At 46.2% G+C, this 15,588-nt stretch overlaps 1 protein-coding gene across 2 annotated transcripts in view; it reads right to left on the bottom strand.

Moving 5' to 3' along the window:
* Window positions 1–15,546, bottom strand: part of Fam104a (family with sequence similarity 104 member A) — a 21,529-nt gene extending 5,983 nt beyond the window's left edge. The window contains exons 1-2 of one of the 2 annotated variants that reach the window (XM_032912670.1): window positions 15,251–15,546; window positions 8,554–8,653 (exon numbers count right to left, since the gene is read on the bottom strand). In XM_032912670.1, the coding sequence (XP_032768561.1) occupies window positions 8,554–8,653; window positions 15,251–15,471 (321 nt within the window). In that variant the 5' untranslated portion in view covers window positions 15,472–15,546. The other variant, XM_032912671.1, reaches the window with a different exon arrangement.
* Between the last annotated feature and the right edge of the window lie 42 nt (window positions 15,547–15,588).

The raw sequence follows: 15,588 nt of genomic DNA, 5'->3' as shown, positions 1-15,588 counted from the left end.
ATGGCTGGACTGTGTCATGGGCCGGTGAACCATAGAACACAGAAAGAGGTCATAGCCAGATACAAGAGCCTCTGAGGCACCAGCAGAGTTCTGAGTATGGGAGTCATGCTCTAGTTAGAATCGTAAGTTAGGATCCCAGGGACCTGCATGTGGTGAAGATGCAGAAAAAAGGTCCACTGAGGTTTCCTCATAAGGCTGAGCGGGAAGCAGACACAGGGACTAGAAATGTTGAAGGTGTATGTCACACCCCAGAGTGAGGCTGCAGAGCTCCGAGGGAGATGGGCACACCCAGCTGACTAAGGACACAGGACAGCAGAAAGGACAGCAGGGATCAGGAAACACTTGCTGAGTATCAACACCACTCTGCTCACTACCTGCAAGTTTTAGCTGAGTCAACAATGAAGCCAAGCAAGGAGAGGAAGGGAATGTTCCTGAAAAAACAACACAGGCTATAGACAAGCAGGGCAGGTGGGGATAGGGAAGGGGAAGAGAAAGCTGCAGATGGGTGAGTTAGGAAAGAGGGGGTGCAGATCAGAAGAGAACCATGTTCAGACCATGAACTGGAAAACCATCAATGGCCCCTGGGAACCTGGCAAGCTGTGACAGGCAGGAAGAAGGCATGATGCAGGAACTGCAAAGCAGAGGAATGAATATACTAAAGAAGGCCATCTTTGTTTTCTCAAATTCCTCACCAGAGATGAAGAACCGCTGTCCCCCTAGGTAGGTTTTACCGGGCTGTGAAGCTAGTTTAAACGATAACGCCTTTACAACCCAGCAGAAACTAAACACCTCTAAATACTGTTTTCCACTCATAAGCTTTAGAAAGCTGCCCAAGCAAGCATATTAATTGTGGAGTTGCTCTGCTTCATAAAATCAAAACTAGGCCAGGCATGGCAGTACATGCCTGTAATCCCAGCATTCTGAAGATAAAAGTAGGAAGATCTGGAGTTTAAGGCTAGCCTGGGCCACCTCAGCTATAAAACTCTCAAGAAACAATTACAGGACAGGGAGACATTAAGCTAAAACAAGGATGGTGCTTCCTCCCCGATGGCTAGCTCGAACACTGTTAAATGGTGCTGCTCAGGCTGCTGAGGGAGAACTCTTGTCAAGTCTTACTGGGCTGTGGCCCCTCCATGCCAGCCAAGAAGCACACACTGCTGCCAATAGCAGTGATGAGGAAATCAACCCCACAGCTGTCTGAGACCTACCCTCAGGGAAGGACTAAACAGGTACCATCCACACCTTCCACTGCTGGAGGCTGGGGAGGTTCTACACCTTGATGGGGAAGCTAAATGGACATGACATGGCCACCTAGCGCCAACCTCCATCATGCTATTACAGACTGGTTCATGGAAATCTGCTGTAGGCAAGTGGCAACGCCTCAAGGATCCCTAAGTCACACACAGGATGCCTATACCACCTCTTCCCTAACATCTTAGAAACTGGGAGGGAAAGAAGAGAGGAGCCAGAGGAAGTACAGTGAGTGAGGTAACATGTTCCGAGTGTGGCAGTGTCTGTGCAGGTTTTTGGTTTTTGTTTTTTTGGTTTTTTTTTTCTTTTTTTCGGAGCTGGGGACCGAACCCAGGGCCTTGCGGTTGCTAGGCAAGCGCTCTACCACTGAGCCAAATCCCCAACTCCAGTCTGTGCAGTTTTGATCTCACAGGAGCAGTGCTTACTGGTGCAAGACCTGGGCAAGCTCCAACGGGCTCAGGAGTAAAGGTACTTTATTGCCATGCCAGACAGCCTGAGTTCAACAGCCAGGACCCATACAGTGTAAAGAGAAAACAAACTTCCATAAGTTGTTCACTGTTCTGTGTAAATAAAGGTAATATTTAAAAGTTAAGCAACCCTAAGTAACCATCGAAAATAGTAAACCAAATAATAAACGAAGACAGAAAAGTAGGGGAAGTTCTGAGTGGGAGGGGAAGAGAAAGGTTGGGATAAAGACCTTATGTGTACATGTGAAAATACCTTATGTGTACATGTGAAAATGCCACATGAAGTCTATTATGTATAATTAACACATGCTAACTAAAATAATCCAAACCAGAATGTGAGTATATTTATCACCTACAACATGCTTTCCCCCTCTATCACAAAAGGGAGGGAGGGAGGGAGGGAGGGAGGGAAGGAGGGAAGCAAGAAAAGAAGGGTATATTATGGTTTTTATTGGTTGGTTGTTTTTGCTTTGTTTTTTTAAGACAGGGTCTGGGCTGGAGAGATGGCTCAGAGGTTAAGAGCACTGGCGGTTCTTCCAGAGGTCCTGAGTTCAATTCCCTGGCACCCCATGGTGCCACCCCATGGTGGCTCACAAGCGTCCTCTAAGGGAATGTGATGCCCTCTTCTGGCCTGCAGATGTATATGCAGCAGAACACTCATACATTAAAGATAGGGTCGTGCTATGCAGCCCTGGCTATCCTGGAGCTCACTATGTAGACCAGGCTGTCCTTAAACTCAGAGATCTGCCTGCCTCTGCCTTCTAAGTGTTGAGATTAATGGTGTGTTACACTATGCCCTGACACTCCATCCATCTAGAAAAAGCATTTTAATCTTTAGGCCTTAGCTTCTCTTTATCCCTATCTCCACATTCACCAATGCTTTCACTTTCTATGAACCTACAAAGAAAACGCCCATGCACAATATGGCGCACTCCTGTAATCCACATCAGAGAGGAAAGGCAGCACCATCAGAAGTCTAAGGGCAGCCGTGGCTATCCCAAGATTCTATCCCCCTACCCCAAAAAGGGTAATTTTCAAAATTCCTTTACCACAGAGTTATAAACAACAGTCCTAGTTCCTCACCCAAGAGCTACTCAAACAGTTCTGGGTTTTGACATGAACCTGCTACCCTACAAAAGATTCAAGATAGAGAAAAAGTGTGAGTTTTAGCTGGCCTGGGGCTCATGCCTGCAACCCCAGCACTTAGGAGGTGGAGGTAGGATCACAAAAAACAAGCTCAAGGGTGGGCTGAGCTACACAGTGAATTCCAGGTCAGCATGGCTGTCTCTGAGACATGTCTGTCTCAGAGATCTGAACTGAAATCCTGTCTTAGAAAAACAAAGCATGACCAAAGAGATGATTCCCACATGGTGGGGAGAGGAAGCTCCCAGTTGGCCTCTGACCTAGACACAGACACACTGAACAGACAATAAATAAATGCAATAGAAATCACCCAATAAATCTAACTTAAAATCAAAACGAGCACTTTAATATTAAAAAGTATGCCCAACCTGGAGCTGGAGAGGTGGCTCAGCAGTTAAAAGCACTGGCTGAGGGGTTGGGGATTTAGCTCAGTGGTAGAGCACTTGCCTAGAAAGCCAAGAGCCTGGGTTTGGTCCCCAGCTCCGAAAAAAAAGGAAAAAAGGAGAAAAAAAGGAAAAAAAAAAAAAAAAAGCACTGGCTGCTGTGGCAGAGAACTGGGGTTTCAATTCCCAGCGCCCACATGGTAGCTCCGGGGAAGCCTACACCCTCTTCTGACCTCTACACCACATGTACACAGACATGTATGCAAGCAAAACACTCCAACATAAAATGAAAGTTAAAGGCATCTTTTAAGGAGATTATGCTAAGCTATGCCAGGGATGTAGCTTAGCACTAGAGCATTGCCAGGCACACGCAAGGCCCTGGGTCCAATCCTACCTGGAAACGAATGACTCAGTGAGTGAGCTAGTGGATAAAGTGACAAATGCTGTACACGATCCCACTGTCGCTCAACAGCCAGCCCTCCTCAGTTATGGCAGTGGGTGCACACTCTTGACCTTGAACATCTGGGCACCCCCACTTGTTATTTTGGGCACCCTTTAGACTCTCACTAACAACACTCTCATGGATCCATGTCAGCATCAGAATTCCTTCCTATTGTGAAGACAAGAGGGCACGGGCTGCTTTATGAAAGCCACTTGTTTCCTCACAGTGATGGCAAACATTGGGGAGGGAGGTACTTTGTACTCGGGAAGGCAGGTTTGCATGGGAGCATCTAGTGCAACACTAATTACACCCAGAGAGCATCGCTCCTCCATGTGTACAGTACAGCTCAAGGCAGCGAGAGCAGCTCCTGTGAAATAAAAGTGCTTTCTTCCTAAGTCTAACACAGGCTTTTACACTTATACCTTGACTGGCCAAGAATTACCACCCCAATGGTTGGTCTCAAACTAAGGGTGACCCTCCTGCCTCAGCCTCTCAAGTGCTGGAATTAGACAAGCCACTCCACCTGCCTAATCTAGTCCGTCTTTACCAGTCTCAGTGCATCCTCTAGGAGAGACAGCTGGAGGCGCTCGAAAGGTAAAAGTACTAGTTACTCTCACAGAGGACCAAGGTCCAGTTCCCTGCATCTCCATGGTGGCTCGAAACCATTCAAACTCCGGTTCCAAGGATTCCAATGCCTTCTTCTGACCTTCCTGGGCACCAGAGACACATGTGATGCACATATACAAAGGCAAAACATGCATATAAAACATTTACATAAAATAAATACACCATTAAAAGGAAGGAAAGAAAGGTTGAGTGAAAAAGAAAACACAGTTGTCTTTATACAGGATTCATATAAAGAAAGATACAAGTTAATAAGTCACTTCCTGTTTTGCTCACTGAGGAGAGAGGCATGCCTGACTTAGGTGCTATTTGGGCTCATTAAGAATGGTTAAAAAAGGAGCTGGAGAGATGGCTCAGCGGTTAAGAGCATTGACTGCTCTTCCAGAGGTCCTGAGTTCAATTCCCAGCAACCACATGGTGGCTCACAAGCATCTGTAATGGGATCTGATGCCCTCTTCTGGTGTGTCTGAAGACAGCTACAGTGTACTCATATAAGATAAAGTAAAAAAATAAAATAAATCTTTAAAAAAAAAAAAAAAAAAAAAGAATGGTTAAAAAACTATTCTTACACTAACAAACTACACCTCAATTTAAAAAGAGGATCAGGGGCTAGGGAAATGGCTCAGTTGGTAAAGTGCCTGCTGTGTGAGCCTGAAGACCCAGTGTGTATCCCAGCACCCACATCAGACTCTGGGCACAGTGGCATCTGTAATCCCAGGTGACGACTCTGAGGAGGTGGAGACAGGAGGAACCTGAGGGCTTGCTGTCCAGCCAATTTAGCCAACATGGCAAGCTGCAGGTTCGCTAAGATTCTGACTCAAAAAATAAGGTGGAGCGCCAGCAAGATGGCTCAGTGGGTGAAGGTGCATGCTGTGCCGGCCTGGCCAGCCCAGTTTGAGCCCCAGAACCCATGTAAAGGTGGAAGGAGAGTCGTCACCACTAAGTTGTCCTGACTTCCAAACATGCAGCATGACATGCACATCATTCATACAAATAATAACTTTTCAAGTTAACACCAAGTGGAGCGCAGTGGAAGAAAACCACCTTAGCCTTAGGCATCCATGCATGTACACATGATCCACACAGCAGGCGGAGGAGAATCCTAAAGCTTAAGTCGTTAACTCTCTAAGTCACTGGAGTTAAAATTCAAGTCCTCAAATACTAAGTAAGGATTTTGAAAGGAAAAAAATCCCAATCTCTTTGCTTTTCCCCTCACCCTGCATTCCTACCGTATCATACTATTTACTTGGGAATTTTTCCAGGTGAAGGAATTCTGCTTCTGTGACTGCAGAGAAGCCTAAGAGCTGGCTGCTCCTGGCTATATTTAGCAAAGCCCATCTGAACTGGCATCTGTCTTCTGAAAGCAGTTCATTCCAGTTGGGGATGAGTGGGTCTAAGGCCAGGAGCTACGGCACAAGGCCTCTTCTACTGCCCAGCAGCCATGCTATTTTTCTGTGGCCCAATTTCTCCACCAGCGTGGAAAAGGGCCTACTAGAATGAGAGGAAGAAAATGCAGAGCAAAGCCTCTCCCTGCAGAGCAAGTCTCTAAGTCTGGCCTCACAGCCCTTCACTCAGAACATCAAGGCAGAGGCGTCTGCTACCTCCAGCTTTCAGACAACAAAGCCTGTGATCCAGTGTAGCAGCTGCAGGTGAGTCAATGCCACAAGTGATTTCCGGGAGTGGCCAACTATTACCTACAGCAGAAGAGAGTAAGCCTTAGAAGTTCATCTTAGGTAGTGGTATTAAACAAATGTCTTCCAAATGAAAACAAGCTACCAGAAAAGGAACTCTAAATTATTTTAATATTTCAAGAAACACCCAGGAATGGGCTGGAGAGATGGCTCAATGGTTAAGAGCACTGACTGCTCTTCCAGAGGTCCTGAGTTCAAATCCCAGCAACCACATGTAGTTCACAACCATCTGTAATGGGATCCGATGCCCTCTTCTGGTGTGTACTTATACCACAAGTAATGGTGATGCACACCTTTAATTCCAACACTCAGGAGGTAGAGGCAGATTGATCTCAGTGAGTTCAATGCCAGCTTGGTCTACAAAGCAAGTTCCAGGAAAGTCAGGGCTGTTCGAGAGAAACCCTGTCTTGAAAAACAAAACAAAATGAAACAAGCAACAACAAACGATAAAGCCTCATGTAGTGGTACATACTTTTAACCACACACTTTGGAGACAAAGGCAGGTAAATCTCTTCAAGTTCAAGGCCCACCTGGTCTACACGCTAAGTTCCAAGTTAACAATTACACAGGGAAACCCTATCCACCAGTACCAAAAAAAGAAAAAAGAAAAATAAAAACTCACAACAAAACAAAAACCCTAATACTAAAACATGTGCGCTTAAAATAAAGCAGAGGGGCTTAAGGCATTGCCCAGCACCTGAGAATGCTTACTGCCTTGAGAGGACCGAGAACCCAGGTTTCGGTTCCCCGCCATCTATCTATACCAGGTAGCTCAGAAGCACTCTCATCTGGTTCTAGGAGAGCTAGTTTGCTGCGGCCTCTGCAGACACTTCCAAGCATGTAGCACACATACACTCATGTAGGCACATACACATATGCATAAATAAAAAATTGAAAAAAAAGGGGTTGGGGATTTAGCTCAGGGGGAGAGCGCTTGCCTAGAAAGGGAAAGGCCCTGGGTTCGGGCCCCAGCTCCAAAAAAAAAAAACCCAAAAAAAAAAAAAAAAAATGAAAAAAAAAAAGGCAAAGCCAGATCCAGTGAGACAGCAGGCAAAGGTACTTCCTTGCCCAAGTCTGACAACTGATTTGATTCTCAAGCCCCACCTAGTCAGAAAAAGGAAAACACTGCCTCTGTGTAGGTCATCCAGGGCTCTGACCACAGTGCCCAACAGAACACAAGCACATACAAATGAAAGTAAGTAAGTATAATTTTTCAATTTTTAGAAAGAAAACAGAAATCTTCAAGTTAAAAAAAAAAAAAAGACAGGGGTTGGGATTTAGCTCAGTGGTAGAGCGCTTGCCTAGGAAGCACAAGGCCCTGGGTTGGGTCCCCAGCTCTGGAAAAAAAAAAAAAAAGAACCAAAAAAAAAAAAAGGACATTTTTATCCTGTTCTCAAGCATCAAAGCCACAGACAGCATGGTCACAAGTCCATGGCGGTTACTGCTTCAGCTCTGAGATGCAGATGGCATCTCTGATTGCTAGTTTCTTCATCCCTGGGATTCCTCCAACCATCCCATTAAACAAAAGCTCACCTATTTTTTGGCTAAATACTTAAAAGCAAAAAGAGCAGACTTAGACTTTTAGAGGTGCAAGATGTTATCAGAAGCCAAGTCTACACACGGCAGACACACTCTAGTCCTGGTCATTAACTGGCACTGAAACGTGAAGGTCAGCGTCCCCTTCCTGGTGACTTTGGATTGGTGGTGCAAACCTAGATACCAGGTAAATCCTATTAGTGGGAACCAAGTACAGCAGAATTGTTGGAGTGTGTGTGAGGACCCAGCTGCCACACAGCAACTGTTAGGAGACAAGATGTGTAGAGAGCAAGACCCACCCTCAGCTCTTCAACGTTTAGCTCTGTCCCTCCCTTATTGATTCCCACCCGCACTAAAAATACCCCCCAAAGCAGGGCATGGTTTCTGGAACTGAGTGCGCCCCCATCTCCACTTCACTCTCTTGCCTTCTCTCCTTAGGAAGAACACGTTCTAGAACACACTGCAGAATAAAACCTCTTTAAAAGGGATCTGTGTACACACACTGTACACATTCTGCCGCCTAGAACTGCTACTGAATATAAGCAACAAAATGTCACCCTTGGAGATAATCATACTTTATAAACCATCAAGAAATGGGCTAGTGGTAGAAATATAAAATTAAAGGACTCAAAGTCCATGAAACCATTGTAAGATTCTGAGAGAGAGAGAGAGAGAGAGAGAGAGAGAGAGAGAGAGAGAGTCAGAGAGAGAGAGAGAGAGCGCCCACCTTCCTCAAAGAAGCTTTGATTCAAGAAGGGAATTAAAGGCCTGCTGTGCCAGCACTTAGCCACAGCCCAGCAATAAGGAGAAACGCCACACACTTGAGGCCAACCAGGTTTACAGACTGAGTTCCAGGCCAGGGGGTACTGCACATCTAAAGCCTGCCTAGAAATAAGGAGACTAGTAAGTAACAAGTGCAGTGGAGGCCACCACAGTCAAGGAAGGAGAAGTATTCTTTGAACACGTAAGCTCCAACTGCGCATGCGTCGGTGCCCGTGGCCACTCTGCCTGCCTACCTCTGTGTCCCAGGAGTCCTGGAAGATGGGGTTCCTACTGCTCCTTTTGGTCTGTGGAGGAGGGTGGTTGTCATCATCACTGCCATTTCTTCTCCTTTTTCTGAAATTTAAAAACAAAGAGAAAAAATAACCAGCTATGGAGCTTGCAGACATTTCAACATAAACCATGACAACATTGAAAAATTTACCTTCTTTCCTAAAAGATTAATCCACAACACACCAATAGGAAAAATATTAAGTGTACCAGCACTGGCACCAAACAGAGACAGCCAGCCAGGCCAAGCCTAACAGGGAAAGGCTGCTGTTTCCAAAGCCTGCTGGGGTCAGAGTAACAGCAGGAGGATAACTATGAAGCTTCCCAACCCAGTTTCCACTTGCCATATCCCCAAAAATTAAAATTCCAAATCCCCACTCAACTCCGAGTCCCACAGAGCAGTGCCCCAAAATACACGCAGGATGGCACAGCAAGGGAGCACACAGGTTGGTGAGAGGTTCCTATGGCGGCGGGATGGGAAGTAGGGTAGCTATCACTTTTCTGAACCATGGCTGGAAAAGCTCAGACGACATCACAGCACTGGAGCATCACTGCCCTGAGCTGCCACTGAGCAGCAACACATGCTAGTTAAAACTGCCAGGTTACAGGGGAGATAAATCACACCTTCCTCCAGCAAGTGCTCTCCGTGTGACAGTGTGTACTTAGCTTGTCTACAAGAACTAGGTGCAATCAGAAGGATTCTTAATCTCAAACTAGAAAACAGGAACGAATGAGAGGAGGAGTAGTTAGCTCTAAAATGAACTGCCTGGAATACCCTGCCCAATATGGCAGCCACCACTAATGTAGCCACTTAAATTTAAGAAAGGTAAAATTTAAAATCCCCATTCTGCTGGGCACAATAGTTTGCATTTCTAATCCCAGAACTCAGGAAGCAGAGGCAAGGGGATCACTGCAAATTCAAGGTCTGTTCTGTATAGTTAGTTCCAGGCCAGCAAGGGTAAGGCTGTCTCAAAAAAGCTAAATAAATTAAAAATAAAAAAATCCAGTTACTGCTGGGCATAGTGGCAAGCAAGAAGCGGAGGCAGGTGAACCCACACATCTGAAGCCACCCAAGGCAACACTGAGCTTCAGAGGCAGCCTGAGACCTCCTATCACTATGCTGGACAGCAGCCTCTTCACTGCAGCTCAACTCAGGTGACCACAGACAGCTCTGGCTCAGCAGAGTGCCAGCCTCACCACCACCAGTCTATGCAGAGAATGGCAAACGGACAAGCTGTGCCGACCCTGTGGCCAACTGACAGCCAGCACCTCCTTCAGGTTACTTCACACAGCTAGCTCAGACTCAGCCATGCTGCCCACTACCTCTAGGCCAAATTGCTCAACTAAGACCAAGTACTCACTGGACCACTCAGAGTGCGAGGCCTCACCCATCACATGATGTGCCTAAGGCTAGTTCCTAGCTGCTCCTACACCACCTTCAGTACTGAGACCAGCTTCTTCATAGGCTGTCCTGCCAAACCAATGTGCTAAGCATATTCACAAGAGGCTGGCTGCAGTCCCGCAGCTACTGCTGCTGTAGTCACTCCAATCTTCACCATGCCCGGCAGAAATATACTGTGGGAATCCACAATCCCAAACGTACACTGAGTGCGTAACTGCTCACGCACAACCACAGTTACCACACAAAGGCCTGCTGCTCAAGTACAGGGTCCTCTAACTATTTCCATGCGCACCTATCCCTCTGACAGCAAAGGCAAACGTTGGGTGAACGGCTGTTCTCTTTTATTCAAGCAATGCAGCCTATGCATAGCACTAAACTCATGGGTGTGCTGGAGACACTTGACACCCAGAACGACTTCCTATGCCTGAGTCTCCAGTTCCCTGCCTAAGGCTGATGAAACTGCAGCTGTGCTGCTGTAGAGGCTGCCCAGAAGGCAACCAACTGCTGGTGTTCCAGCTACTAAAATTCACCAGGGCTTGGTGAGAGGGCTCAGCAGGTAAAGGTGCTCACACCAAGCCTGACAACCTGGATTCCAACTCAGGCCCCACGTGGTGGGAGAAGAAAACGGACTCTCACAAGTTGCTCTCTGACCACCACACACACAACAATTAAATATATTTTAAAAATCAACAGTGAAACTGATCAGAGACCACAGAAAGAAACTCCTATTTAACTATTGTAAATGTATTATTTAAAAAATGCTGCAAAATATAAACTATAAAAGGATTGGGGGAGGGGGAGCTAGGATCCATGTAGCCCTGGCTGTCCTAGAACTCAACTCTGTAGACCAGGCCAGTCTCAGAGATCCTCCTGCTTCTGCTTCCCAAGTGCTAGAATTAAAGGTGTAGCAGGAAAAGATATTTCAGACCTTATATACTGAGAAAAATACCTGTCTAGTGAACAATGCCAGTCCTAAATTATTTTACTTGAAATAACAAAAAATATAAAATTAACAAAATACCAAAACAAATGACTGCTTTTAGACCCTAGGAAAAAAAGTTCAGCAAAGAACAAAACGTGGAGGATTCTGTAGGTCCACAGTTCTTTACTGTGGGATAGATTACAGGATCAGCTCTGTCTGGTTAACCCTTTTTAGATTTATTTTATGTTTATGAGCACTTTGCCTACATGTCTATGCTGTCAGATGGCAATGGTTCCCCTGGAGCTGGAGTTACAGATAAGTCACCACACTGGTGCTGGGAACTGAACCTAGGTCCTCTGCAAGAGCAGTTAAGCACTCTTAACTGCTGGGCCATTTCTGTAGCCATCAGCTATTTTAAGTAATTGAACTCGTGATAACTGAGGAAAACTTTTTGAATTACTAAAATTCTGTTTTAGCAAAAAATTCTTTGCAGAGTAAAAACAGTTCTATTGGGCAGCACTGCCAAGATCCATTCATCCAAAGGGCTTATCAATTACAGAGAAAATGCTTCCAAGAAAGTGATAAAACGCAGTACTGGGCCTGATGGGATAGTCCCCTTCAACCTATATGTACACTTAGGAGGCAGACACAGGAGGATCTCTGAGTTTGAGGTCTGTCTTGTCTACATAGCAAGTTCCAGGACAGCTGAGACCACACACAGAGACTGTCACAAAAACTAAAAACAAAACAAAACAAAAAAACAACAACAAAAGAAACAAGAATCCAGGGAGAGGGAGAGAGAGAGAGAGAGAGAGAGAGAGAGAGAGAGAGAGAGAGAGAGAAAGTGTGAGTGAGTGTGTGTGTGAATCTGTGTGTGTGAATCTGTGTGTGTGTTTAAATCAAGTACAGAAAAACCTATGAGTCGAGGAAAGCAGATCCCCTCCTCTTTTTAAATGGTTTATTTATTTATTTTTATTGGTGTTTTTCCTCATGTCTGTCTATATAAGTGTCAGATCCCCTGGAAATAGAGTTATAGACAGGCCTAGGCTCTGACTAGCTGGAGACTACACAGTTTACCTCACACGGCAATAAAATGAGAATCTCTTCCTGCGTCTTACCTTTCTCCCAGACCAGCACAATACTCTTCAGCTACTTGAAAATTAAAACGACAACAAATACCAGGTTTTTATTTTTTTTATTTTGGCAGTTTTGTTGGGGGGGCGGTATTTTCTTTGTGGTGCCTGGGTTGAACCCAGGGCCTTGTATTTGGTAGGTCCTAAGGGCTCTACTGAGCTACACTTCTAAACACATCAAGTTTTAATAACCATTAAGTGAGTAGTACCCTATTATAAATCTAAACCAGGGCATACCTTTGATCCCAGCATCCAGGAGACAGAAACAAGCACTTCTGTGAGTTTAAGTTCAGTCTAGTCTGTAACAGAGAGCTCCAAGACAGCCAGGACTACATAGTGAGACCCTGTCTCAATGTAACTAAACAAACAAACAAATCAATGACTTAGTATATAAATCTGAACTAAGAAGCTTCTCCTTCATCCCCACACAGGCGTTTTACATGAGGATGTTGTGCATCGGTCAGGCAATGTCTGCTGGGAGAGGAGCTCACGGTGGCAGCACACTGGGACTTCACCTTTTAACTTATCAGTATGGCAGCAGCTGGGTGTGCTTGGGGCTGCTGAGTCACTCCAACCAAACTTCATGGGGCTGACCAAAATTTGCCATCTCCTCAGCTGTAACAGGGCATGTTTCCTCCCAGTAACAAGATTAGCAAAGGGGCTGTTCCACTGTACAAGGACCATTTCTCTGGCCTGGGAGCTGTCCTCTCCTTTGGATGGTAATGAGTTAAGAATGAACTCTACCTAGTCACCATTTTTGTTGCCCTTGGTTTTTATTAATAGATGCCTTCCTGGCAACAGCTTTCGATACCTTTATTGATAATTGACATGATCACTAGTTTACAGTGATCTTTCCAGGTACTCCTTTCCACTTAGGGAAAAGCAATTGCTGGGCATCTATTACCCCAGGATGGTTGACGCCATCACTTTTCATACTTCACTTCTGTCCTGTCTTCTTGGTCCTCTTCAAGAACCTTAGACAGATTTAATCATAAAGTACAGCAGCTGGTTTTCAATTCATTTTATTTTAAAACAAGGTCTCACTATGTGGCCTGGCTGGCCTGGAACTGGCTCTACAGAACAAGTTGGCCGCCAACCCAGAGAGATCCTCTGCCTCTTGAGGGCTGGGATTAAAGACAGTACAACCACACTCCATCTCAAATGCTTCTTACTCTAGGTGTCTCTCTCCCAATTCATATGTAGACACAGGGATCTGTGTTAAGGCAGACTTCTTTACCATACACCCACCCTTCTACAGTGTTCTCAGGCTACTGTGAAAATCTGACACCAGAGGAGACCAAGATAGCTCATGTGTGAAGAAAAAAAACCCAAAAACAACAAAAAACAAACAAAATAGGCAAGAAGGGTCTGTCCTCAACAACTGGCTTCTTTTAAGAAGTCACTAGACAATATACACACACTAAGATTCCTATGAGTATATTAGATAAAAAGAATCTACAATCAGTACAAACTCACACTGCTAGTCTGCAGCATTAGGTTAAAAAAAAATCTGTTAGTGACAGAAAATGCTGAGGGCTGTCACATGAGGAAGACATCACAAGAAAATCTAAAAGATGGCAGTCAGTTCAGGCTTACTGCATCTAAAGGTCACAACCCTAACTCTAATGCTATGACTGTAACTGGGCCATAATTCCAACTTGACCTAATTTAAACCTTTCAATGGTTTTTAGTAGTTGGCAAGATTATGGCTTCATTCTATCTGTACAATCATTAAGATTAAACCTTTCGGTACTACATTAACTCCACAGGCCAGATTATAATTTTGGCAAGCACCTTCTAACTTCCAATTTAGTTTGATCGTCTTTTTTTGACACAATTACACAGAACCAAAATCAGTAACTCAGTTCAGTCTAGGGAGCTCAAAATTTTTACCACTGGTGTCAAATAATCTCAATGTTGGGGAACCCCAATCCCAGAAAATAACTGTTTCAAGGAGAAGTCTAGCAAAACAATGATTGCATTCACAACCAAAGAATGCAAGGAATAAGATCCAGGGCTGGGGAGATGGCCCGGTCATTGAGAACCCTTGTTGGTCCTAAGGGGGACTGGGGTTTTGTTTTCAGCCCTCCTCTGGCCTCCATGGACACCAGACACGCATGTCATTGTGTTCAAACTTATACACAGGCAAACCACTCATATACATAAAATAAAATAAAATCGTTTATGAGAAAATAAAAAAAAGCAAGCCTATGATCCACCTTATTTAAGCCTGAGACTACTACGGAATAAAAGACGTGAAAGCCGTGAACCTGGATGGGCTTAAATGAATAAACGAGTCTCTAAATCTGTCCTCTGTTCTCCACCAGAAAAATAAAAGTACAACTTAGTGATGCATATAGGTCGTCAAACTCCATATTAGGAGACTTTCTAGTAAGAAATAAAACAGGCCTTCTTTATTCTGAGGTAAGACACGTCCCAGTTTACTTCTTCCCACCTTCTGGAAGGCGAAAATAAGGGGAAAAGAAACTCCATCTGGACCGGGCCTAAAGCCCCGAGGGGCCGCCTAGGGCCTCCGCCAGGCTGGATGGAAAGGGTAACTAGAATAACTCGCAAGGTTAGCCACCTCCCAGATCACAGCCAAACGGCTCCTCATCCAAACTGTTTAGAATCCTGCCTGCTAATGCTACAACCGAGAGTGGGTCATCACCCACCCGGGTCCATCATCCCCTCGGAGTTTACAACAGATGAGGTCGCAGCATCGCGGTCAGCCCTAAGCCCTCCCAGCTGCAGGGTTAAGCCCAACCTCCGCCTTTCTGCTGACCTTGGGGCGCCAGCAGCTCCCCGCCCCCGAAGCGTCCCGTCCCCTCTCAGAGGCGCCTCGAGGGGCTGTCTCTTCAAGATCGGCTATTCCTCCCATCCCCCCACCACTACCACCCGCCTAAATTTAGGAAGGACCACCGTCTGTCTCGTAGGACCGAACAAACCTCATTCCAAAGTGGAAAGGGCAGAAGACGAAGAAAACAAGAAAAAGACGGAGAAGGGGTAGCCCTGGATTCCAGAGAGTCACCTCTCTGGCTACCCACAGGGTCCAGTTGTCAGAGGCCGCGCAACCTTCTCCCTGCCTCCTCCGACCGCAGAGTAGCGCAGACAAGAGCCTCACACCACCCCGGTTTCGTGCGCCCCTCGGCTCCATGGCGCACATCCTCGGCCGAGGGGCCGTAGATAAAGTGGGTCCCTTCTCTCACCTGGGGCGGAGGCGCTCGCTCATGGCAGCTGGTGAAGGCGAGCGACGCGGCGCCGCCCCGCGCCGACAGCGAACAGTCGGAGTTGTGTTCCGGCGACCGCCACGCCCACCCCCACGGGCCTGAGCTCTGACTGCCGCGCGGGTGGAGGCTGCCGGCGGTGAGTACCCCTCAGTCCCACCCGTACCACAGCTACTTCCGGTGTCTCCTCCGCGCCTCCCCATGTCGCAGGCGCCGTGGTACCGTCTTCTTGCGGCTGCGCAGAGGCGGGACGCCGGCCGCGCTCACCCAGAACCCCAGTCCGCAGGAAGAGGCGGGTCCTAAAGGGAGGCTCGGCCGGG

The sequence above is a fragment of the Rattus rattus genome, chromosome 9 (genome assembly GCF_011064425.1).
Source record: "Rattus rattus isolate New Zealand chromosome 9, Rrattus_CSIRO_v1, whole genome shotgun sequence".
NCBI lineage: Eukaryota > Metazoa > Chordata > Mammalia > Rodentia > Muridae > Rattus > Rattus rattus.
The sequence above is the reverse complement of the archived record's forward strand: the minus strand, read 5'-3'. Positions and strand labels throughout refer to the sequence as shown.